The sequence below is a fragment of the Diabrotica virgifera genome, chromosome 3 (genome assembly GCF_917563875.1).
Source record: "Diabrotica virgifera virgifera chromosome 3, PGI_DIABVI_V3a".
NCBI lineage: Eukaryota > Metazoa > Arthropoda > Insecta > Coleoptera > Chrysomelidae > Diabrotica > Diabrotica virgifera.
This window is the reverse complement of record NC_065445.1, coordinates 37,095,778-37,123,720: the sequence shown is the minus strand read 5'-3', so window position 1 is coordinate 37,123,720 and position 27,943 is coordinate 37,095,778. Positions and strand designations below refer to the sequence as shown.

At 32.2% G+C, this 27,943-nt stretch overlaps 1 protein-coding gene across 6 annotated transcripts in view; it reads left to right on the top strand.

The window, feature by feature from the left end:
* The window catches only part of LOC114326026 (chloride channel protein 2), a 90,615-nt gene that overhangs the window by 50,510 nt on the left and 12,162 nt on the right, over window positions 1-27,943 (top strand). For all 6 annotated transcript variants that reach the window (XM_028274223.2, XM_028274222.2, XM_028274225.2 and 3 more), the window contains 6 exons: window positions 6,783-6,993; window positions 11,433-11,534; window positions 14,396-14,630; window positions 15,531-15,654; window positions 15,714-15,983; window positions 22,199-22,422. In XM_028274223.2, coding sequence (XP_028130024.1) covers window positions 6,783-6,993; window positions 11,433-11,534; window positions 14,396-14,630; window positions 15,531-15,654; window positions 15,714-15,983; window positions 22,199-22,422 — 1,166 coding nt within the window. The remainder of the gene's footprint in view (window positions 1-6,782; window positions 6,994-11,432; window positions 11,535-14,395; window positions 14,631-15,530; window positions 15,655-15,713; window positions 15,984-22,198; window positions 22,423-27,943) is intronic.

The following is a 27,943-nucleotide window of genomic DNA, read 5'->3' as shown; positions in this document are numbered from 1 at the left end:
CTAAATAAACAAAAATGTTGTTGCTTAGTAAAAAATTCTTCTAATAATTTATTTAATCTGACTCATTTATATCGGCAATTCAGACACGTATTATACATTTTAAAATAGACAACTTTAAAATGATATTGCCAATATTGATGAGTTGCGTTCCTGGGACGACTTTACTAAAAGTTAGTTCATTCGATTACATGAAATCAATCCCAACTCAAGAATATCCGCCACAAAAAATCATAGCATGTGATCTGTCTTTAAAAAGACAATCAAATGCAACGGTGGCACTGAAATTCTCGCGTTAGAGATTCCATAGTAAATATCAATACCATATGTAAAAGGACTATCCGAGAAACTTTAAACAATAGGAAATAAATTCAACATATCAACAACATTCAAAACAACAAACACATTGAGATCTATTCTATCTAAAACTAAACCTAACAGTGAACAAGAAAGAACAAAGAATTGTATTTATAAAATACCTTGTGAATGCGAACAATTTTATATAGGTGAAACGTCAAGACCATTAGACGTTAGAGTAAATGAACATCAGTCTTATATAAAAAACAGAGAATTTGATAGATCTCAAATATGTCAACACGCATGGGATAATGAACATAGAGTTCAGTGGAGAGATTCAAGTATAGTCCTAAAAGAAGCAGATAGTAAAAAGAGAAAAATCAAAGAAGAGCTCTAATTATGCTAAATGAAACCAATTGTGTCGCAAATTCCTCGGTAGAATGCAGTAGGATGTGGTTACCCATATTAAAGGAGGAAGTCAATAGAAAGAAAATACCACAATTAGTAAATCAGTAACATATCGAGTTAGTACATATTTAGTATTTTAGTATTATTTAAAATTTAAAATATCAAGTCAGAATTTGGTATTGGTTTTGAGAGTAAACTAAATGTAAACCCAAATACTTGCGATGTCGGGATAGTATCACGAGGTTTTTCCTGGTTTTCCCTCGTGATTTACTATGGAATCTCTAACGCGAGAATTTCAGTGCCACCGTTGCATTTGGTTGTCTTTTTAAAGACAGATCACATGCTATGATTTTTTGTGGCGGATATTCTTGAGTTGGGATTGATTTCATGTAATCGAATGAACTATCTTTTAGTAAAGTCGTCCCAGGAACGCAACTCATCAATATTGGCAATATCATTTTAAAGTCGTCTACTTTAAAATGTATAATACGTGTCTGAATTGCCGATATAAATGAGTCAGATTAAATAAATTATTAGAAGAATTTTTTACTAAGCAACAACATTTTTGTTTATTTAGTATTATTTTGTATTTTGACAACGACACCCGACTTGGGCGTCGAAACGTTAATAAAATCATTTTTAGGTACAATTGTGGCTAATTTCCCATTTGAATATACTTAATCATTGTATTATTTAGGCAACAAAATTAATTCTCCAAAACTGTGACAGAGACCCTGCTGGTTACCGGTATAAAAAGTATTAAGGTACTTAGTATCCTTAACACGTTGACGGACAGTGCGTCAAATGTGTAAGCAAGTGTTTTGACACTATATGAATTTTGCAAAGTAGACTAGGGAAATTGCTGAATTTCTTTAAGCGCTTATAGTTTATGGCAACAATAAGTTTTTTAACATTTTTTGTAAACATGTGGACGACGACCATGGATGTCTTGTTACATTTCATATGCATCGGTAGATGTAATGTGACAAAAAAATCTACCTATTTTTTGTCACAACTCGTTATAGACGTCTATAGACGTTGTCTCACATTACATCGATGGAAATTAGACGTCTATAGACGTTATGTCTGTCAACGTGTTAATTATAAGTATTCAGCTTTAAATCTTCCCTTAGGAGTCACACAGTTCTTAAGGGAGGGTTCCAATCTCTGTAGAAATTGTTGCTGTATGTTGTGGGAGTCTAGGGCTATCTTGTAGAAACCATTCTTCTGATGCATCAGTAGTTGGATCCAGGATACTGTGGGCTGTTGCGAGACAGTTCTGCTCTCCAAGGTGATGTGGGCTACCGTTTGCGTCCCCGGGTAGTGTTTGCCTACAGCTTTATTCCAAAGCTAGGGGCTAGAAAAATTCACACAAAAATCAGTTTTCTCCCAAAAGAAAAGCCTGATCAGAAATAAAGCTGAGTATCCAAAGAAAAAAAGGATCTCAACAAAATATCTGATCACAGCGTGGCATTATTAAAAATAAATAGAAACAGGAATAATTATATCAATAAAATATTATAACTATGTATATGAAATAAAGTAATACATATATACCAATAAAAAGAAATAAAATTAGAAAAGTTTTTAGCTTTATTTCAAGGAAGAAAGTAGGTATGTGCTGTGCAAAAGAAATCGAAATCAGTAAAAAAACTAAGGCTTAAAACTAGATAATCAAACTTACCCTTATGTCTAACGGCCTAAACACAAACACAATTTGTGCGAATATTGTTGCTCATTTGCGGTTATGATGGAGAAAAGGGCGAGTACAAATTTGTATCGGCTTAAATACCTTAGAAGAATTGAACAAATTAATTTGACGATAGTACGGTCGCTTGTAGAAATATATAGTACGAGGGACAAATACCAAGCGGAGCTTGGTGTAGCGTTCAATCGGTTGATTGAAAAGTTGGCGATCATCATGGCAATCTTTACCTTATCTGTAGCAGCGCGAAAAACATTACCTTATCTGCACAGATATTGTGTTGTACCAAGTTCTGAGGTTCTTCAACCAGAAGATTTGTTTGGTGGTCAGTACCTCTTGGTTTTTCTTCATCCTTTTGAGGACCTTCTTATTTGTGACTTGGTCAGTCCACGGGATTTTAAGTATTTTCCGATATGGCCACATCTCAAATTCTTCTAATTTTCTGCACATATCTTCGTTCAGGGTTCACGATTCAACACCATAAAAGAGAACAGAGAGGACGTAACATCGCAGCATTCTTACTGTTATGCCAAGAAAGAGGTAGTAGCTCTTAAAGAAGGTTGAAGGTGGATCTAGGTTTCCGATGCTTGCTCTTTCAGATAAAGCTTCGATAAATATTCTTTTAGAGAAGAGATTGAAGATTACCCAGAGGAGACAAAATACACAAAACATATTCCTTGTTTGGAACATTTTTATGTTGGTTGGGTCGTTAACGACCAGTGGCGCATAAATGGGTTAAATTATTTATATTAATTCATTTTCTAAGTGATTTGATATTATTTTTACATTCATTATTTAAGTGACTTGAACGCCAGAAGCTCCAACAGCTTTCTTTAGATTTAATTTTCGGGAAAGGTACTAGGAATATTCTTCTTTTTTCGATCAAAGTTTCATTGTTTAAACTAGCTTCTAAAAAAAACTTATAATTATCAACATCTCCAACGCTTTATAGATATTGTCCTACTGTGATATTCCACGTATCATAATTTTGGTCTTCTGTTTGCTATTCTTTGTATGAAATAGTAATGTCTGTTTTTAATTATTATAGGTCTGGATCCCGCGTATGAAAAAAAAGTTGATTAATAGCAAGCTGAAAATTTGTTAATAGCTTAAGGGTGTCTAGTCGGTTAAACTTTGATATATGGGAACACTGGAACAGGGGCAGTTTTGATTATGGAACAGGTTAAAAATTTGGAACGGTCAGACCACGAAAACGGCACATTTATTTTGTCCGACAGAACAGACTTAAACTCTCCGAACAGAGATTAAACTCCCATGCAAAAATCAGACTGCTATTTATCACCTGTCATAATTCCTGTCATTTGAAATATTCTACATGTTCCACTCATTAAAACGAACATTTGGCGATAAATAGCAGTCTGATTTTTGCATGAGAGTTTAATCTCTGTTCGGAGAGTTTAAGTCTGTTTTGTCGGACAAAATACATGTGCCGTTTTCGTGGTCTGACCGTTCCAAATTTTTAACCTGTTCCACAATTAAAACTTCCCCTGTTCCAGTGTTGCCATATATCAAAGTTTGTCTGACTAGACACCCTTAAGCTATTAACAAATTTTCAGCTTGCTATTAATCAACTTTTTTTCATACGCGGGATCCAGACCTATTATATTAATGTGTTTTTTTGGTTAATTTTTGAGTATTTAGATTTTTCAACATTTGTCCCATACGGATCATCCAACATAACATAAGATGCATTCCTTATACGACGTAAAGACTTCAAAATTAATTTGTGTGCACCAAACATTGTTATATCTAACATCTTCAAAATCATTCGAAACTCCAAAAGATGACCTGACCCTGGACACCAGGTGCACCGGGTGTCACTCTGATGACATATTCGTTTTGAGCAACTCCAAAAACCCCCCCGAGAAATCTGTGTGCATCAATTTCATACCGAAAACCTTCGAAACTCCAGAAGATGACGTGTCTTGGCAGTGACAGTGGACACCAGGTGTTCCGGGGGTAGATTCTGATGGCGTATTCGTGTTCAGTGACTACAAAAATCTCCAAGTAACCGGTTTGCATCAATTAGGTGTCGGTAGCACTCGAACCTTCAGACGACGTGCTTGAACAGTGGCTCTGGGCACCAGGTGCTGCGGCGGTTGGTTCTGATGACGTAGTCGTTTTCAGCGACCCCAAAAACACCCGCGTAACCAAAACTGGCCCTTAATATTTTTATTTTTACATGCTTATGAACTTTTGGATGCATTTTATGCACTTTAAAATGCAATTTTGCAATGCCACCCATTTTCTATAGTTGACTGTTTTCCTGACATCATCCTGAACACAATAGTCCAGTCGGGTTAGACGAATAACAGGCCTAACTTTGCATTAGGAGCTGCCCCAAATTTTATTTTTCAAATCTTTAGGGAGGGTCAATATTAGTATAAATTTAAAATCTCGACTGAATTCCACCGTTGCGTTAGCCGCCATCTTGATTTTAAACGAGAACCGTTTTTGCTCAATATCTCCGCCATTTTCAATTTTTTGACAAAAAATGTAGAAACTGAAATTGTTGAAAATGTGATTTTCTATAATTTCATTTATTATAATTTTTTTCGTGCGGTCGATATTTTCCGAGTTATGAGGGGAAAATAGTGAGAGTTGGAGCATAATTATTGAATTATTGAATTATCTCGTTTATTATTAGTTTTACAACAAATACGTACCCATACAAAAATGAAGAGAATTAAATATAATTCTACACAATTTTGGTCTCCTTCATTTTTTTGCTAAAATTAATATTTAAGGTAGTACGTATGCGGTAATGGCGCGAGCGTAAGACCGGATTGATTTTATAGCAATTGGTTTTGTTCAATATCTACGCCATTTTCAACTAAAATTGTTCAAAATATAATTTCCTACAATTTCTTTTTAACAATTTTTTTCATGCGATTGATATTTTCCGAGTTACATGGGAAAATAGTAAAAAGTGATGGGGGGAGCATAATTATTGAATTGAATTTTGTTTCCGAGCTGCCCCAAATTTTATAATTCTATCCTTTAGAAGAGATCAATAGTAGTGTAAATTTAAAATCTCGACTGAATTCCGCGGTTGCATTAGCCGCCATATTGATTTTAAATCAGAACTGTTGTTGCTTAATATCTCCGCCATTTTCAACTTTTCGACATAAATGGTGGGAAAGAAAATTGTTGGAAATGCAATTTCATACAATTTCTTTGGCACAATTTTTTTATACGATCAATATTCTCCGAGTTAAGGGGGAAAATAATGGAAGCGGAGGGGAAGCATAATTATTGAATTGTCTCATTTATTATTAACTTTACGACATAATTGTACATAAACCAAAATAAAGAGAATTATATTTTATACAATTTTTGAAACTTCCAATGAAACATCAACCAAACTAAATATATAAAAGACATAAAAAGACATTATATGCATTAAGTTCACTTAATTTTATTAACTAGCGGGTTTTATTGGTTGAATTTGTCTGTCGATATTTTAAGTTTTATGTCAGCTAATATATCGTGATGTTTCAGCAATTTTTTTTTAAATTTTGGACATTGGGGGGAATTTTTTCATTTCCCCCCTTGTAGACCCGCCACTGGTTCTTCGAAAAATGTAGTAAATCGTAATTGCAAAAATTTCAGTTCTTACACTTTTTGTCGAAAAGTTGAAAATGGCGGAGATATTGAACAAAAACAATTGCTACAAAATCAATCAGGTCTTACGCTCGCACTTTTACCACATACGTACTACCTTAAATATTGATTTTATCAAAAAAATGTATGGCATCAAAATTATATAAAATTTAATTCTCTTCATTTTTGTATAGGTATATATTTGTTGTAAAACTAATAATAAACGAGATAATTCAATAATTCAATAATTATGCTACAACTGTCACTATTTTCCCCTCATAACTCGAAAAATATCGACCGCACGAAAAAAATAAAATATATGAAATTATAGAAAATCGCATTTTCAACAATTTCAGTTTCTACACTTTTTGTCAAAAAGTTGAAAATGGCGGAGATATTGAGCAAAAACGGTTCTCGTTTAAAATCAAGATGGCGGCTAACGCAACGGCGGAATTCAGTCGAGATTTTAAATTTATACTAATATTGACCCTCCCTAAAGATTAGAAAAATAAAATTTGGGGCAGCTCCTAATGCAAGGTCAAATGCTATCCCGACTGGGCTACAATGCAAAAAGTTGCAAGTATCCAGGTACTGTATTTAAAAATCGATTTATTCCTGTATTTCTAGTGCTAAATGCCCTGGTCTAATACACAAAGTGATGGGCTGTATTGTATACCCATATTTTTTTATTATTAATATTTTTTTAAGAATAACATATATTAGATTTAATACAAATTCCAACTTTTATTAGGAGTCTTATTCAGTATCGAAGTAACCACAACATACTTTGCTGTTCGAAATTATTGGAGAGGATTCTTTGCTGCAGTTTGTGGAGCTACAACATTTCGTCTACTGGCAGTGTGGTTCCAAAGAGCCGATACCGTTAGTGCCGTTTTTAAAACGAACTTTTATATGGACTTTCCGTTTGATCCTCAAGAACTTTTTGTATTTGCCTTAATGGGGTAAGATGTGTATGTTGATAATCATGATAACAGTGTTTAACGTCTTATAGTTTTATTATGGTTCTTGTAATATTATTGATGAATCAATCATTGTGAAAACAGTACAAAAAATGAAACGCATGGTTAGAGAATACATCCCTGTCGTATACACTCATTAATACTCATTTACTCTGGCAGGGACCATTTGAGTTTCATTCTTGTCGTTTGACCCCTTATAATCTTGATACAAGAATAAAAAACCGGTAAACACCGTAAAAATGAGTGGCGCATACAATACTAACCCGTGTTGAGCTGGAACCCCCCCACTTCCAAAAATTAAAAAACAAATAGCCCTGATTTATGAGCTATTTATGAGCTTTCATATTCCGCAAACTAAAAATGTTGAGCTCGTTCCACTGAGCAGGAATTTAATATTTTATTGGGGGGGCTGAGTCAGCCCCCCACTACTTAAAAATAGGAATATTGAATCGGTTTTTGCGGCAGAATTACGAGCTATTTATGAGCTCTTGAAATTATATAGTTTCGATTTTTGAGCTCATCCTCTTCACCCCCAAACAACCCTTTAATTGATTTAACTTAAGAGAAAAATGCTGAGAAAACTTAAAATATATCGTATTGCGGATATAATTCCTATAGCTTATATACTCTAAGAATAAACTATTAAATCACGTGCATTTCGATTATTGAGCTACAACCCCTTCGCAAGAAAACCACCCTATCTTCCCGGCTTAAGAAAAAGTTGTACTTAAAATGCATTAAATTAATTATTTGGCGACTACATACCATTTAATAATTTATAAGCTACCAAATTACGCGCATTTAGATCAGTAAATTGCAAATTATTTTGTATAGTGCAGTCACTGAAGGTAAAAATCAACGATTACCTTAAATTTCGATGAACCTTCATCGATTTTCACGAAAATTGGTCAGTGGTTAGAGGATACCTCTAGAAACAAAGGTGACATGGTACCACCTTGCGCCTTTACCCTGAGGGTGGATACCGCCCCTTCTCAGGGGTGAAAATTATTTTATAAAAAATAACTGCACAAATCTATAAAAGAATAAATTATAAGCAAAATTTATTATATAAAGTTATTAAAATAAGTCAATACTTTTTAAGTTATTAAAGACCAAAAATTTTAATTATTCGTGAAATATTATTCGAAAAACTGTAAGTTTTTACAAAAAAGTTAATATTAGTTTAATTCGTATAGCTTATATTCTAAGAATAAACTCTTAAATCACGCGCCTTTCGATTATTGAGCTACAACCTCTTCAAAACTATCCCATATTCCCGGCTTAAGAGAGAGTTGTACTTAAAATAATTTAAATTAATTATTTGGCGACTAGATATCGTTTATGAGCTCGCAAAATATACGCATCTCAATTATTAAATTGCCATTTTCTTTCTGTAGTGCAGTCACTGAAGGTAAAAATCAACTATGACCTTCGATTTCGGTAAATCTCTATTCATTTTCACGAAAATTGGTGAGCGGATAGAGGATACTTCAAGAAAGAAAATTAACAATAATAACTTAGCCGGGGGTATATGTCACCCCTTCTCGGGGGTGAAAATTACTTTATTAAAAATAACCCCACAAATCAAGAGAGGGACAAATTCTAAGGAAAATTTGTTATATAATGTTATTAAAATAAATCAATACTATTTGAGTTATTAAAGATCAAATATTTTAATTTTTGTGTTGGTCTGTGCCCATTGAATTGGCAAGTACCTAGCATCTTCGAGCAGGGAAACATGGTGCCCTTTTAACATGTGTTCCATTATATCTATCAACATCGACTTGTAGTCATAAAATTTTACCAAATTATATTATGTAAACCATATATTATGGGGTTACCACTATATACAGTGTGCTAGTTTCAAACTACTCGGCAGAATCCACTGAAGATGTTCTGTATTAGAACTAAAACGTTTTGCAATCCATGACATTTTAGATAGTTTTTAAATAAACGATTTTATACCAGAATATATCTCGAAGTTTTTTACTTCTGTATGAGTTTTTTTTAAAAAGTATTGATTTATTTTAATATCATTATATAACAAATTTTGCTTACAATTTGTTCCTCTCTCGATTTGTGGGGTTATTTTTAATAAAGTAATTTTCATCCCCAAGAAGGGGTGACATATACCACAGGCTAAAACCGCAAGTTGTTATTGTCAATTCGTGAAAATGAATGGAGATTTACCTAAATCGAAGGTCATAGTTGATTTTTACCTTCAGTGACTGCACTATAGAAAGAAAATGGCAATTCAATAATTGAGATGCGTATATTTTGCGAGCTCATAAGTTATTAAACGATATGTAGTCGCCAAATAATTAATTTAAATTATTGTAAGTACAACTCTCTCTTAAGCCGGGAATATGGGATGGTTTTCTTGCGAAGGGGTTGTAGCTCTATAATCAAAAGGCGCGTGATTTAAGAGTTTATTCTTAGAATATAAGCTATACCAATTAAACTACTATTAACTTTTTTGTAAAAACTTACAGTTTTTCAGTGATTTACGAAAAACCGCTTCAAAACATGCATTTTTTTTTTCACGAATAATTAAAATCTTTGATCTTTAATAACTTAAAAAGTATTGACTTATTTTAATAACTTTATATAATAAATTTTGCTCTTAATTTGTTCTTTTATTGATTTGTGCAGTTATTTTTTATAAAATAATTTTCACCCCCGGGAAGGGGCGGTATCCACCCTCAGGGTAAAGGTGCAAGGTGGTACCATGTCACCTTTGTTTCTTGACGTATCCTCTAACCACTGACCAATTTTCGTGAAAATCGATGAAGGTAATCGTTGATTTTTACCTTCAGTGACTGCACTATACAAAATAAATTGCAATTTACTGATCTAAATGCGCGTAATTTGGAAGCTTATAAATTATTAAATGATATGTAGTCGCCAAATAATTAATTTAATGCATTTTAAGTACAACTTTCTCTTTAGCCGGGAAGATAGGGTGGTTTTCTTGCGAAGGGGTTGTAGCTCAATAATCGAAATGCACGTGATTTAATAGTTTATTCTTAGAGTATATAAGCTATAGGAATTATATCCGCAATACGATATATTTTAAGTTTTCTCAGCATTTTTCTCTTAGGTTAAATCAATTAAAGGGTTGTTTGGGGGTGAAGAGGATGAGCTCAAAAATCGAAACTATATAATTTCAAGAGCTCATAAATAACTCGTAATTCTGCCGCAAAAACCGATTCAATATTCCTATTTTTAAGTAGTGGGGGGGGCTGACTCAGCCCCCCCCCCCCCAATAAAGTATTAAATTCCTGCTCACTGGAACGAGCTCAAAATTTTTAGTTTGCGGAATATGAAAGCTCATAAATAGCTCATAAATCAGGGCTATTTGTTTTTTAATTTTTGCAAGTGGGGGGGGGGGCAGCTCAACACGGGTACAATATTCCAGCTACAAAAGAGCTGATATGAATATTACGTCGCGCGAAAATGTATTTTCATTTTGTTGGAAAATGAAATTATAGTTTTATTTTAAAAGATGTTTCCATAATATTTGCTAAAATTAAAGTAAAACGCGCCACAAAAGTGTAACTTTGATAGATTTTGTATTTTGAAGATCTATTTTGTGGCGCGTTTTACTTCAAAATTTAGCAAATATTATGCAAACACCTTTTAAAACAAAACTATAATTTTATTTTCCAACAAAATGAAAATACATTTTCGCTCCACGTAATATGCATATCAGCTCTTTTTTAGCTGGAATATTGTATGCGCCACTCATTTTTACGGCGTTTAGCGGTTTTTTATTCTTGTATCAGGAGTTTTTCAAGTTATTTATAAATTAAACGTATGAAGTTGAATGTAATATTTTTTGATTCCACGTTAAGCGGTATAAATGGTCCTTTCTAGCATTATCTCTCAAATGATCTAGTGCACATCGAATGTACACTAGATTTTTTTCTATTCGAAATAGATTGAAAAGAAAATATTGGGATGGCCGGTAAATGAAATTTTCCTATCAAATTTAGCGTCATAACCACTACAACTACATAAACTATTTCGGCGATAATGGTCAAATGGATTATACTTTGGAGCTTTGATAACTTCGAAGCGGCTTAACCGATTTTAATCACTAAACGTGAGTTTGAATCGTATTAACAAGTAGTATCTGATGCATTCAAGGTCAAGTATGATAACTAAAGGTATTACAGGAATTATTGAGCTTGAAAAACCGTTCTTCCCATAGGAAATAGATTTGATCACACTTATGAAGCTTATAACTTAAATTATATGAATTATTTGAATATCTTGATAGTGAATGTTTGGTTTATGCCTCCTCCTCCTAAGTGCCTTCTCTATTGAAGTTGGCGATCAATATGGCGATTAGATTTTACAACATATATTTAATAGCGGAACTTTAAGATTTTTTTTAATATGGATTACTTTCCTTACAGCGCTGTATGCGGTTTAGGAGGAGCATTTTATGTATGGATGCATCGTCAGTACGTTTTATTTATGAGGAATAGTAAAATTATTAACAACTTCTTAAAAAGAAGGTAAGTTCTTACATACAGCAAAATATTTTGTATACAACCTTAGTATTATCAAAGTCATAATCATCATCATCATCATCATCATCATCATCATCATCATCATCAACAGCTAATCCGTCCATCGTCGGATGTAAGCCTCCGTTAGATATATTCATTCATTTGTGTTCCCTGTTTTCTGTTTCCATTCGTGGCCAGTCATTCGCTTGATGTCATCAGTTCATTGGTTTGAGGTCTGCCTCTACTTTTCTTACTTGTTCTTGGTCGTCATTCAAGAATTCGCTTCGTTCAACTGTTGTATTCCATTCTTCCTTTGTGTCCTGCCCAGTTTCATTTTAACATGGCAATCTTTTGAATCACATCTGTTAGGTAATTTTGAATGTCTTCTTATTTCTTCGTTAAATTTGCCATTGCTGAACTTAAGGTTAAGCATTTTCCGTTCCATAGCTCTCTGCGTCACCTAAAGTTTATGGACTATGCTGTTGTTAGAAGCCCATGTTACAGTTCCATATGTCAGAAGCGGCCATACGTACTGATCAAAGGTTTTTGCCTTTAAAGTATTTGGTAAGTTTGATTTGAATACGGTTTGTAATCGACGAAATGTTGCCCATGCTAGAGAACATCTTCCATTTAAATTGTATATATTATTATTTTCCAGAAGTATATCCTCAGTTATATCTAGAGGTTTGTTGGTTATATATTTAGTATTTGCCATATTTATTATTAATCCTATTATTTTGATTTTGTATTTAGGTATAATAACATTTCCTACAATTCGTCTGTGTCGTTTGCTATTAGAGCAACAGCATCGGCAAATCTTCGGTTCAGGTTTTCGTCGTCTATCGTCACATGATGTACTTTCCTATTTAAAAAAAAAAATCAAAGGTATGACTGCCACCTGAAGATGGATCGCGTAAAGTTCGAAATATTGATGCTATAATATACTATGATTATTTTAAAAATCGACCTCTCAGAGCGTTTTGCTTATGTACTAAAAATAAATAAGTTACTCTATAGGGGTAACACTTATTCCAGCGCACTGTATACAGGGTGTCATGAGGAACTGTACATACTCCTACCTCGTATGGAAGCTCCTATGGGGAATAACAGATGACCATTAAAAAGTGTCTGCTTCCATTTTTTAATAATATACAGGGCGAGTTATTAATTTTTTTAGAAATTTTTATTCGTCATAATTTTTGAACGGAAGATTGATGTCTGTTATTTTGGTCAATAACTATTACCACTCAATCAACTGAATTATTCAAACTAGAAAAAAATCAGGTGCGGCTTTAAAAAATTAGTTTGTTTTGGTCTTAGAAAAAATTTGTCTATGAATTAAAAATTTGGTGAAGTGAACTATAGATTTAAAAAAATTAACTTTTATTACAAAAATTCATTTTATCTGAACAAGCATTTAGTTTATACGTTACCACTCAACCGATTTATTCAAACTAAAAAAAATCAGGTCCGGATTTAAAAAATTAGTTCGTTTTGATCTTGGAAAAAATTTCACCCTGTATATGGTTTTTGAAACCTCTAATAAGAATTTTAGAAATTAGACAAATAGGCAATTAAACTGGCAGATTTATTTTTTCCCCACTCGATTACTTAATTTTTTATAAAAAAAATCAAATTTGACTATGAATTAAAAGTTTGGTGAAGTAAACCATAGATTTAAAAAAAATAGCTTCTCTTGCAAAATCTATTTTTTTGAACATATATTTAATTTATACATATGCTTGTGCTATACGTTGTAAATAATAAAACCCTTTTAGGGTTAAAATCAGGTGATCTAGGTGGTCATGCATGAGGCCCTCCGCGCCCTATCCACCTATTTCCATAAGTCACAGGAAGATGTTGACGAACAGCAACTGAGAAATGTGGTGATGCTCCATCGTGCATAAAGTACATACCTCGGGCGGCTACATTGGCAAGTAGATTCGGCAAAATATTTTGTAAAATATGATAATGCAAAAAAGTACAAATAGTGTAAGAAACACAAATAAATAATAACAATGGCGAACGAAAAGTTAAATTATGTACTCAAACAACGAAAATGTCAAATTATCATTTTTATACACATGCATAGTATCAATACATGATGAGAAGGTAGTGATGCAAAAATCAAAGAAAAAAATATTTCTTTTTGTTTTTGTTTAATTTAGGTTTATTTGTTTATCTCCTTTTTGACAAACAAATATTATACAAGATGATATTTTAGTATTATTCAAAACAACCTGTTCCTTTTGAAATTCTGGAAATTGGCTAAAAAGGTTGTATTATTTAAAGCATATAGCACGAGCAGTGGTAGTATTATGACTTATAAATTAAATATTTTTTCAAGAAAAAAAAGTAATTTTTGTAATAAAAGTTAATTTTTTTTAATCTATGTTTCACTTTACCAAACTTTTAATTCATAGTCAATTTAATTTTTTTATAAAAAATTAAGTGATCGTGTGGGGAAAAAATGAATATGCCGTTTTATTTGCCTACTTGTGTAATTTTTAAAATTCTTATTAGAGTTTTTAAAAATCGTAAACAGGGTGAATTTTTTTTCAAGACCAAAACGAACTATTTTTTTAAATCCTGACCTGATTTTCTTCTAGTTTGATTAAATCAGTTGATTGGGTGGTAATAGTGTAACGATTGCCCAAAATAAGAGACACATCGATCTTACCGTTCAAAATTATGACAAATACAAATTTCTGTAAAAATTAACAACTCGCCCTGTATATTATTAAACAATGGGAGCAAACACTGTTTAATGGTCATTTGTTATTCCCCATAGAGGCCTCCATACGAGGTAGAAGTATGTACAGTTTCTCATGACTCACCCTGTATCAGTTATGTATTATATCTTTCAGTCGATTTTTATATCCAGCCATCGTGTCGTTACTGGTGTCAACGGCTACATTTCCTTTGGGTACTGGACAATTCATGGCCGGAGACTTAACCACACATGGACAAGTTGCGTCTCTATTCAGCAACTTTACGTGGACAAATCACAACGTATCTGTGGATCAAGACGAAGTAATAGGACATTGGAGAACTCCATGGACCGGAGTTTATGTCAGTTTAACTTGTTATGTGCTTTTTACTGTGAGTATAATATTTTGAGTAAGAGCTGTAGTAGTTTTGTATACTATTTTTATAAATGGAGTACTCTTGTTCCCCTACCTAGAACGAATCCGCATTGTTCTTGGGGAATTTGTGGCAAAAGAATTGATTTTAGTATTTCGTGGTGGTTAGTACTTTGCACGTATGGGATATCAATGCTACTGTACGGTAATTGCTGCAATCTGTCGGTGAACCTTTCTTATATAAGGGAATAAAAGTGAGTTTACCCCAGTCATTTAGCCACTTTCCGGTATTCCAGACCTCCAGTCCGTACTTCTCCCGTTTCTTTGACTGTCTCAGCTGTTATTCCATTTTTCTCTTCTGCTTTTCTGAATTTTAGCTTTTGTATTTCCGCCCCAACTTCACATTTCAGTATTTGTGGATATTTTTCATAACTTCTTTTCTCTGTATTATTGTCCGAATCATTGTTAAAGAATATTAATTCGCAATATTGTTTCTACACCCCTGTGATGCCTTCTGGGTTTGTTATTATATTTCCACTATTATTTTTGATGATCTGTGTCTGCGGTTTGAATTCTCTCGGTAGATATTTGACTTTTGAGAAAAGTTCTCTAGATTCTGGGTTGTCTGCACGTTCTGTTATTAGCAGACTTTTAAATTATAAAACCAAAACTATGTAAATTGTAAATTTATAAACCGTTACACGTACTTAAGTATTTTACCATCTACTTCGCCAACTTTCATGGCTGCGTAATATTAGACAATGGTGTGATTCCTCAGTAGAAGAATTATTTCGCAAAGCAGCCGATAAAGAAATGTTTCAGGAAATTGTAAATGTGATGATGGCCAACGTCTGAATACAGACACGGCATCTAAAGAAGACACGTAATTATTAACTCTTGATTATTTCTTTTACTTTAGTTCTTCTTTTCGATTATCTGTTCTACAGTCCCAGTTCCCAGTGGCAGTTTCATACCTGTGTTTAAAATCGGTGCAGCTCTAGGCAGAATAGTTGGAGAACTAATGCACTATTGGTTTCCTACAGGTAATTTGGACAAAAATTTATACACATTAACGGCAGTAACAATAAATTTATTATTGTAGGTATGCGATATGGAGGAAAAATAGCAGAAATAGTTCCAGGTGGCTATGCTACCGTTGGTGCTGCAGCTTTTAGCGGTGCTGTAACTCATACCATTTCAGTATCGGTTATAGTGTTTGAGATGACTGGCCAGATCACCCATATTATTCCTATAATGATTGCAGTGCTTATCTCAAATGCCATAGCAAGTCTTCTGTTTCCTAGTATTTACGACAGTATTATTTTGATCAAAAAGCTTCCTTACTTACCCGATCTTCTACCCAGCAGCAGTGGTAAGCTTACACAATCTATAATATAGGTATAAATAGTTTACTCTGGGCTAATTAGCAAAATTCATGGAAAAGTTATTTACCAGCAATTTTATTGCTGGAATCGAACTATAAGATCCTCCATATTAATAATATAGGTATGCAAAGTCCGCAGATAGTGTGCTACTTTTTTTATAAACAAAATGGCGCCGACAAATCATATTTTTTCAATTATTGCTCTATAACTCCGAATATTTTAACTTTACAACAAAAACACTCAAATAAAAATTCACCGCAATTAAATTCTGCATAGAGATATGTTTTTCACGATTAGCTCCGACGAAAATTTTCCTCGGAAAATGCGGGTGTTCCTAACAAAAACTCTAATAATTTTCAAATAAAGTTTTAGGTAAGTAATTATTAATCAATAATTGAATAACTTAGTGACATCAAAGCTTTCTTGGTATAGATTGTAATTCCAGAAGCCGGTGAAAATTAAACAAATATTTTAGCAACAATTCAATTGTTAATTAACAATTTATGATCGCAATAAAAACCAAAATAATCATGATACATTGATCAAACTTATAAAGATTATAAAGATGAGATGCTTATTTAATATTTTATCGACAAAATATTAATTTTTCTTTTTTTTGCATAATCTTTAAATTTTGAAAAAAAAATAGTTATAATACGCGGGTCTAATTAGTAAAGTACAAAGAAAGGTTATTTACCAGCAATTTTATTGCTGGAATCGAATTATAAGATCCTATATATTATTAATATAGGTATGCAAAGTCCGCAGATAGTGTGCTACTTTTTTTATAAACAAAATGGCGCCGACAAATCGTATTTTTTTCAATTATTGCTCTATAACTCCGAAGATTTTAACTTTACACCAAAAACACTCAAATAAAAATTCACCCCAATTTAATTCTACATAGAGGCATGTTTTTCCCGATTTGCTTTAACGAAAATTTTCCTCGAAAAATGTGGGTTTTCCCAACAAAATCTCGAATTTTCAAATAATTTTTTTGGGCCAGTAATTATTGATTAATGATTATTATTTAGCTTAGTGAAATAAAAGATTTCTTGGTATAGATTATAAATTCAGAAGGCGGTGAAAATGAAACGAATATTTTAGCAACAATTCAATTCTTAATTAACAATTTACAGTCGCAATAACAACCAAAATAATCATGAGACATTGATCAAACTTGAAAAGATTATAAAGGTGTGATGCCTATTTAATATTTTGTCGACAAAATATAAATTTTTCATTTTTTTGCATAATCTTTAAATGTTTAAAAAAAATTGTTATAAACAAATTAACATTTCTCAGAAATTGTTTATTATATTCTAATTTTAAAAAATACTTAAAATGCGTATTTCGTAGGTCTTGAAAATGAATGCTTTAAAAAAAATTTCCAACCATTTGCAAAAAAGTTATGAAACAGCAAAGTAAATATACGATTTCTCCGTTGTTTATAATTTGTTTTAATTGTTTCAAAGCTCAAAAGTGAGGCTATGGTACAATCTAATTACTCACAAAGAATGTCAAAAATTAGTGCAATGGTTATATTTTAATCAAAGATTAAAAATACTTTTTTGTAATTTTTAGCGCAAAAGTATGCCTGATACAGAGTCGGAGCTAAAATGTTCACTCCAAGCGACTGACACGCAGCATACATTATTTATTAAAAGTGTACGTCGCGCGGCCGCCGCTCGTCGCTCCGAGTGAAGATTTTAGCTACAGTACTGTATTATTCTACTTTCGCGCGTGTAAATTACAAAAAAATATATTTATAATCTTTAATTAAAATATAACCATTAAACTTTGTAAATAATTAGCTTGTACTTTAAACTCACTTCTACGCTTTGAAGGAATTAAAAAAATGTATAAACACCGTAGTAATCGTATGTTTACTTTGCTGTTTCATAACTTTTTTGCAAATGGTTGCAAAAAAGTTTTAAAGCATTCATTTTCAAGATATTTGAAATGTGCATTTTAGTTATTTTTTAAAATCATAATATAATAAAAACTTTCTGAGAAACGTTAATTTGTTTATAACTATTTTTTTTAACATTTAAAGATTATGCAAAAAAATTAAAAGTTTATATTTTGTCGAGAAAATGTTAAATAGGCATCTCATCTTTATAAGATTTCAAAGTTTGATCAGTGTATCATAATTATTTTGGTTATTATTGCGACCGTAAATTATTAATTAACAATTGAATTGTTGCTAAAATATTCGTTCAATTTTCACCAGCTTCTGGAACTATAATCTAAACCAAGAAGGCTTTTAAGTCACCAAATTATTTAATTATTGGTTGATAATTACTTATCTAAAACTTTATTTGAAAATTAAAAATTTTGTTGGGAAAACCTGCATTTTCCAAAGAAATTTTCGTCAGAGCAGATCGGGAAAAACACGTCTCTATGCATAATTTAATCACGGTAAATTTTTATTTGGGTGTTTTTGTTGTAAAGTTAAAATCTTCTGAGTTATAGAGCAATCATTGAAAAAAACACGATTTTCGTGCGCCAATTTGTTTATAAAAAAAAGTAGCATACTATCTGAGGACTTTGCATACCTATATTATTAATATACAGAGAGAGTCTGTAAAGTGGAATAAATTCAATATCTCAAATACTAATTGTTTTTTTGGAAAATGCTCAGACCCGTCGATTAGTATTTCAAATTGTCCTTTTTGACATTCAATAATAATGTATACAGGGTGTCCCAATTTAGAGATATGACGTCATCGTCGATTTTCTTAAATGGCAACACTGTCATTTTGATAGCTAATTTGATAGGGTTTGTAAAGTTATACATAACTGCAAAATATCAAATTTTTATTCTCTACCATTTACAAGATAATAGAAAATAACAAAGTTATATCTGTAATTTGGAATATATTCAATAATTAAAATACTAACTGTTTTTTTGAAAAATTCTCAGACCCGTCGATTAGTATATCAAATTGTCCTTTTTGACATATAATAATAATGTACACAGGGTGTCCCAATTTAGAAATATGACGTCATCGTTGATTTTCTTAAATGGCAACACTGTCATTTTGATAGCTATTTTGATAGGGTGTGTAAAGTTATACACAACTGCAAAATTTCAAATTTGTATTCTCTACCATTTAGATGATAATAAAAAATAACAAAGTTATGAAAAAGAAGTGATCAACTAATAATTGAATTTAATTATTTCAATAAATTAAGCAAAAACTCATAATGTTGCCCTCAATTATTGTCAAATTGTCAATGGGCAACGTTATGAGCATTTTCTTAATTGAAATAAATAAATTCAATTATTATTTGATTACTTTTTGTTCTTCATAACTTTGTTATTTTTTATTATCTTTTAAATGGTAGGGAATAAAAATTTGAAATTGTTCAGATGTGTATAACTTTACACACGCTATCAAAATAGCTATCAAAATGATAGTGTTGCCATTTAAGAAAATCAACGATGACGTCATATCTCTAAATTGGGACACCCTGTATACATTATTATTATATGTCAAAAATGACAATTTGATATACTAATCGACGGGTCTGAGCATTTTTCAAAAAAACAGTTAGTATTTTAATTATTGAATATATTCCAAATTACAGATATAACTTTGTTATTTTCTCTTATCTTGTAAATGGTAGAGAATAAAAATTTGATATTTTGCAGTTATGTATAACTTTACAAACCCTATCAAATTAGCTATCAAAATGACAGTGTTGCCATTTAAGAAAATCGACGATGACGTCATATCTCTAAATTGGGACACCCTGTATACATTTTTATTGAATGTCAAAAAGGACAATTTGAAATACTAATCGACGGGTCTGAGCATTTTCCAAAAAAACAATTAGTATTTGAGGTATTGAATTTATTCCACTTTACAGACTCTCTCTGTATAGGATCTTATAATTCGATTCCAGCAATAAAATTACTGGTAAATAACTTTTCCCAAAAATGGCCTATTCTCCGATAATCAGCCCAGACTAGTTGCATTTTGTTTATTTTAAGTTAAATTTAGTTTATGTGTTCCTTTCATATCCATTCATGGCTGATCATCCTCCTCACAAAAAAAATTGAACAATTATCCTCTAACCTAACTGGATAAATAAAAAAAAATTGTTTTCACTTCTAATATTTTTTTATTTATTATACCAATAAGCCAAGGGTACTTTGTACTACAATCTGATCAAGAAGGTCTATTTTAACCTCAATTATTAGAGTTGACATATAAACACCAATACAGTACAAATAACTGCATATGCAGACGATGTAGTTGTTTGATAGACGAGTAGTAGGAACAAGCCAGGACTAATGGAAGCGATCAAATAAATTGATCCTGAAGCACGAAAAAGTCGGTTTAAAATAAACGAAGCAATAACGAAATACATGGCCGTCAAAAGGACACCTAACAATGAAAATAACATCGCAATAGACAACTATACTATTGAACGTGTGGATGCCATCACATATTCTGGGCACATAATTCAATCAAAAGAATTCCGTAAGTAGCGAAATTAATGATAATCCGAAACGAATAGGAACCAGAAGAACAAGAAGGCTGATTAATCGCTTTCTTTTATAGGTGAAATTAACCCATTAACGCCCAAGTTTTTTTTATTTAAAAATCTTTACTTTTAGGGTTGATTTGATGAAAATGTTAATAATTTAATCCAAAAAAACAAGTTTTTCGGTTTCCTGTCTTTTTTTTTAATTATATGGTGTTACCATATGGTAACGCTGGGCGCTTAAGGAATTTTTAGGATCGTTGAAACCAAAATTTTTTATTTTTTTTTTTAAATATTTATTTGAGAATATTTTCATCATCTGGTGTGGTATCTTATAAAACAATTAACACACAAACCAACGTTTCATTTTTTACACATTGTTCGTCCAGATGTTGTACATCTGTCTCCAGCACATCGCCTTCTACTGCTTGATGTAACAAATGGTCGAAGCGATCAAAACGAAGATCTGGCAAGTTCTGTCTATGTAGACTAGGTCTTGCTGTATATAAGGGACGACTTCCATATCTTGCGAGAACTTGGGCCAATTCTCTCCTAAACGATAGCAAGGATATATTTTTTTATTTATTTTTTTATATAAATGCCATGAATTATGGTCTGCAACATCCAACAACCATGTTACAATTTGCCAGTACCATTTTTTACTGCAAATTGCTACTCGGTAGGTTGAAACACCTTGATCCATCCACTCGGTACCCACCATATTTTGTTGTATTCAGCAATATAGTGAGGCCGACTTACTTGAATGTGGCCTTTTTCTTCATGAGAAAATCTTTTTAGCGTGCCCAATGCTGAATCACCACAACTCGTAGATGCTATTGTAACAACAGAGTTATCTTTCCGTCACACCAGTAACCCTATCGCTTGTGCTAACAAAGATCCACGACTGAAAAAAAAATAAGATTATGACTCCGTAAGCGCCCACCGCAACCATATGGTAACGGCGTACTTTGACTGTTCCTACCGAATTCGCTACATTTAATTGTTGATAAAATACAACAATTTATAATAAGTTGGGGTATAATAAACTTAGTTTTTTTTAATTATGCAAATATAGTTACTAGAAGACTCTCAAAAATTGCTTACGCAAAACGGACGTCCATCTTTTCTATAAATTTAAACCACACTGTCATATGATTATCTCTCGACGGTTAAGAAAAGGCTAAAATACGAATCCGTTACGTTTTATGGGTGCCTGAAGTATTCCTAGAAACGATAGTTCTCAAAATATGTGGCTGACTAATTCCATGGGCATACCGCAGAATTTTTAAAAATCATGTGTTTTACGTTACCATATGGTAACGCTGGGCGCTAATGGGTTAACATGCACAGATTTTGTACCAATAATTTTAATTCTCCATTTTTTTGTTCAATGATTGATTTTATTCGCTGAGGTCTGTAGTTCTCTCGCAGATTCTTCATGGTCTTCTTCAACTGATAGGATGGCTTGGTCGTCGCCGAAATTACCTATCATATCTTTCTTAAGGAATAGGTAGAGTAGATTGCATTGGTTACCGCTTGAATTTCTTTCAGTGCAGAATCGACCTTCTCGTGCTTAAAGAATGTCTTTGAAATGTAAGATTCCAATAATTGAGAGTGTTGTTTTTTCGGTATTCCCCTTTTTAGTTTGTGAATGAGGCCCTTGTCTGAATTACGATTTATACTTAATGTCATATTATTATTTTAGGTATGTACAATGTATACGTTGAAAATTTTATGGTACGTGACGTCAAATACATATTTTATGGAATGTCATACCAGCAACTAAAAGTAGTGTTAAAAGAAAACAGGCAGCGAAAGAGTTTTCCTTTAGTTGACAACCCTGAAAATATGGTTCTTCTAGGATCAATACAGCGAATGCCTCTGATACAAATTATCGAAAAACATATCGGAAAAGAGCGTCGATTACAGGTATAAAGTAATATAGATTTTATTCGTTGAAATACCTAATTGTTGCTACGCCTCTGGTAATAAAATCAGTTTTATCATGGTTTTACCTACCTAATAGTTGTCCCTCAATACCTGATAGGCCTGGCAGTCATAATTTGAATGCAGTTAGTAGTCTAGTAAAATAAAATTACACTACATGTAAATCAAAATGTAAATTCGTACAGATTGAAACAAATTTTATATCAAAGTTTAGGTGGGTACAAAAGATATTTTCAAGAAAGTATCCAAATCATACTAGGGGATCATTGTTTAAATAATTAAAAAGGGGTAATTTTTGCAAAAAATTTACTTTTTTAACTGCTGAGGTCATTCAATTACTAATGAAGTTCTCTAGGATTGTTTTCTGCAAAGTTAAAGGGTAAATCTTTCACATAAGACTAAATTAAATTTTACCCCCTATTTATTTAAATAATTATACATAAAACTTTAAAAACAAATTTGAAAAAAATTATTTTTAGCGGTTTAAATAAGCACTATAAAATATCTTATTTTACAGGAGAAGTTGCGATATATTATCAGGATTATTCAAAAAAAATGGTCCAAAGCGGCATAACGGCATAGTTAGTTATTTTGATTCATTCATTCATTCATTTTAAACATCCAATATCTCTCAAACTGATGACTTTATCTATACCAATAAAGTTATTTACATACAAAGTATTGGAGAATCGAAAAATTTCGCTAAAATAGTAATTCACTCAGTGGCGTAGAATTTGGGAAGGGTCAATCATTCACTATCCCCTGTAGTACGCCTCTGTCACTAGCTAGAAACGTTTATTAATCACAATTTAGTAGGGTGTAAAATAGCCACACTTTCTGCCAAGTATGATAAGGATACGTCAAATAGTTTTAAAGTACTTGGTAACAATAATTTTTAAACTTTTAAATAAAGCACCCTGTAACTCAGTAAGTATCCACATTTTATTTAAGAGATTTTAGTTAAATCTTAATATTTTTAGGTCTAAAATCTATAACTCAGAGACTCGACATTCTTAATAAAATTTAACCCTAAAAGGGCCAGTAGTAATATAACTCCAAGAAAAAAAAGAAGAAGAAAAAACGACCAAAAAATTTTGTTAATTAGTAAAAAATTCCCAGGAACCCAATTATCAAAACGGCATTTCAAAATATATAATCCCCGCGACGTTATTAAAAAAAATATATAAACAAATTTGAATTATTATCAAATGACAGTTTAGGGGGGAGTTTAATTGAAATTTGAATTTATCAATGCATTTATCAAAAATATACATAAAAATAAAAATAATAAGATTTAATACAGGTCAATATTTCTTTGACAACAACCGCGTTTTTGTAATTGAAAATATAATAACATTTAATAAGCAAATTCAATATCTCAAAAAATATTAAATATTTTTCGACCAATTTTTTTTTGCTTAATACTGGTAACATAGCGCAACTTAGTCTGTAAAAGAAGATATTTTATAGTGCTTATTTAAAACTATAAAAATACTTGTTTGCAAATTTGTTTTTAAAGTTTTATATACAATTATTTAAATAAATAGGGGGTCAAATTTAATTAAGTAAGTCTCATGTGAAAGATTTACCCATCAACTTTGCCCCATAGACCTTTATTAATAAGTGAATTACCTCAGCAGTTAAAAAAGTATTTTTTTGCAAAAATGACCCTTTTTAATTATTTAAACAATGACCCCCTTGTATGATTTGGATACTTTCTTGAAAATATCTTTTTACCCATCTAAACTTTGATATAAAATTTGTTTTAACCTGTACGACTTTACATTTTTACTTTTTTTTATTTTATTAGGCTATAGTATGAATATTAAATCCATCTAGTGTGGACGCCGCTTTTATTAGTTTTAGCGTTACAACTCTCGCGTATTTGTGTTATAAGTGTGAATTTTAAAGTTTTAAAGAGTTTTTAAGAGTTTTAAAGTTAAAAGTCTTGCTCATTTGAGTGATAAATATGAATTTAGATTCCATCTAGTGACGACGCTGGATTTATTTAGTTTGAGTGCCGTCTCTTGCTTATTTATGAAGAAAATGATCGCTTAGTTATCTACGAGTTTGGACGCAATTCTTTTTCTTGCAGTACCGTCTCCTATCGGAGGTTGGCTACCATCACAGAATCTTAACTTTGTTGGCTGCAGCTCTGAACAACTATATTGAACTGCACCCATACCACTCCCTTAAATTTCGCAACCAGGAAATCCTCCTACGTCCCACATTTCTCTTTCCCGAGATTTTTCCTTGGATTATGAGTCTTAGCAGAGAGTACTTTTCTCCTCTCATTATGTGGCCTAGATACTCCAGTTTTTTCGTTTGTATGGTTTTTATGACTTCGCATTCCTTCCCCATCTTCAGCAAAACATCTTGATTTGTTACTCTTTCTGTCCATGGTATTTTCCACATTCTCCTGTAACACCACATCTCGAATGCCTCAATGTTTTTGATGTTTATCTTTTTCAGTGTCCAAGCTTCCATGCCGTACAGCACAACGGAGAAAACATAGCACCTTAACATTCTCGTTCTTTATATTTATGTCCCGGCTGCATAGGAACTTTTTCATTTTGACATACGATTGTCTCGCTATCTCAATTCGCCTCTTGATTTCTCTTGTCTGGTCATTAGTATCAGTGAAGTAAACCCCTAAATATTTGTAGGACGTAACTCTTTCAACTGGCTAATTATTTATGGTTAAATTCACATTGGTGTATAGCTTCTTTGTTACAATCATGAATTTAGTCTTTTTGATGTTCAGTTTTAAACCATACTTATTGGTATGAGTGTTTATGTTTTCCATCAAATACTGTAAATTTGCTAGGTTATCTGTTACTATTAGCGTGTCATCAGCGTATCGTATATTGTTAATTAACTCTCCGTTAATGTTCATACCAATGTTTTGCTCTAGAAGCGCTTCCTGACATATTGTTTCGCTATATATATTGAATAGTAGTGGAGAAAGCACACAACCCTGACGCACACCTCGACGAATCTCAATTTCTTCGGTTAAGTCATTATCAACCTTGATTTTTGCTGTTTGTCCCCAGTACAACCTGGATATGATGTTAATGTCGCGACTGTCGATGTTTTTGCTTCTTAAGATTTCATACAGCTTCTTTTTTGGACGCAATTATTAATTAGCAAATTCGAACTAGTTTAGACACCGCAAAATATTTACGCCAAATTTAGTTTGCCTTAGATCAATATATTGTGTGTCTAGCTAATAATTTAAAAGCTACACCTTGCGCAAACGCTTATTATTAATTAAGTTGATTAGTGCTAAAGGAAACATCCTCAGTTCATGTACTAATTAGTGACCTTTAAACTTTAGTTGTTTGTTGTTTTGTGCTTGTGTTTCGCGGACGTGTGAATTGGACAGTGAATTCGGCGGTTGAAATATAAGAACTTTACGAAATAGCTTATTTTAGTAATGGTAACAAAGTTAGCCATTAAATTAAATATTTGTTAATGCTTTTATTCCTACATTAGTGATTTGTCCTTCGATTTGTGATTTATTACATTGCTTATTACACTGTAAATGGTAGTAAGATCGCCATCCTAATTTATTGTTATAGGTCTCCTGGATTTCGTATAGTTTTTTTTTTTTTTTTTTTTTTTTTTTTTATTTAATGGCATAGACATTAGTCATTCAGCCAGTTGCAATAAACAATATACAATCCTATCCCTAATACAAAATTAAACAGAAACAATATAGTAATACAATAAATAATACAATACAACAATAATACAATAAAAACAATAATGGAACTCTGATAAAGTGATAAAACATTTATGACAAAAAAAAAAGATGCAAATCTGAACTTAAATCATAAAAAATATCATGCCAGCGTACAAATCTTATAGGACCGTGCGTGTATCTGACAAGAAAGCTATAATAATATTGTATATTTGTTGTGAGCCTGTAGCCAGCAAAGACTGTATATTGAATGGTGCATGCATATCAAGTTTAATTAAATTTTTATAGAGAGAGTTTGAATGCTGTTGAAACTTAGTACACTCAAAAAAGACATGATCAAGATCACCCTGCTTTCCGCAATGTTTGCAATTATTGTCTTCAATCACATTTATTTTATATAAATGACTTGGATAGCAAGCATGCCCAAAACGTAGTCGATTTATAGTTGTTATATATTTACGTGGAGCTTTAAAACTCTTAAACCAGGTACTTTGTGGAATCACTGGTTGTAAAGTGGTGTATCTTGTGGGGTTTGTTAAGCAATAAAGATTCCATTGATCTTTCCATATCGATAGTTGGTTTCTTTTAAAAATAGTAATAACATCTGATACACATAAAGAATATGACAATAAAGTGCCTGATGTTATACTGGATTTAGCTAAGTAGTCTACATACTCATTATCTTTGAGTCCAATATGTGCCTTAACCCAAATAAATTTTATATTGAAGCCAGAGTCTTCTAACTGCTTTAACATATCCTTTATTAAAAATATGTGAGGATTACTAAATGTTTTGGGCAAAAAAGTATTTTTGATATTCTGTAAAACTGATAGGCAGTCTGAAAGAATTAACGTTTTTTTAGTATAAGAGTTTTTAATATATTTCAACGCTTCGAGTATGGCCAATGATTCCGCAGAGAATTTCGTATAGTTACAAGACTACTTAAAGATTCAATTTTCTTACTTTAATTTGTCTTGTTAATCTCATTGTTGGGTATCAGTACGGTTTGAAAATAAATTTAAATATAACAAAAGTGATGACAAATCAAGATATCACAATCGACTTAGATGGAAGTGAGATCGAAAGTGTCGAAGAATATATAGATATACGTAGATATAGATAACTAGAAGAATCCGAATGACTTGGACAGTAGTAGCAAGACTCAGTGATGTGTTGAAAAACAAAAAGATAACAGTAAATCTAAAGAAACAGGTATTCAACAGTTGTATTCTACCAGTTATGACCTATGGAATAGAGACCACGACACTTACAGAGGTAAATCAGCCAATAGATTGAGAACGGTACAGAGGGCGATCGAAATGAGGATGTGCGAAGCAGGACGAATGTGGAAGATGTAATTGGAAGAATTGCGCAAATAAAATGGAACTAGATAGGACACACGACACGACAAAACATCGAAAGGTGAACGAGAAACATTGTACATTGGAGACCTCGCGAGCACAGTCATAGTAGAGGAAGACGACAAAAATGATGGCTAGACGGTGTCAAAGCAAACATGGGGAAACTGGCACCAAATAGTACAAAACAGAGAAGAATGGAGAACTCATGAGGAGGCCTTTGTTCAGGAGTGGATGCAAACAGGCTGAAGAAGAAAGAAGATCTCATTTTTCTACAAGGTTATAATAATATCTGACTGTTAACCATATAATATACTGCAATATTTTTAGAGGTTTGAGCAGAAAGAAAAAGGCTCAGAAACTTGAGAGAATGGTTTCAAATACCAGAAGCTGCGAACATAATACATGCGGCACAAAACAGAGAAACCTTTCGTTTGATGGT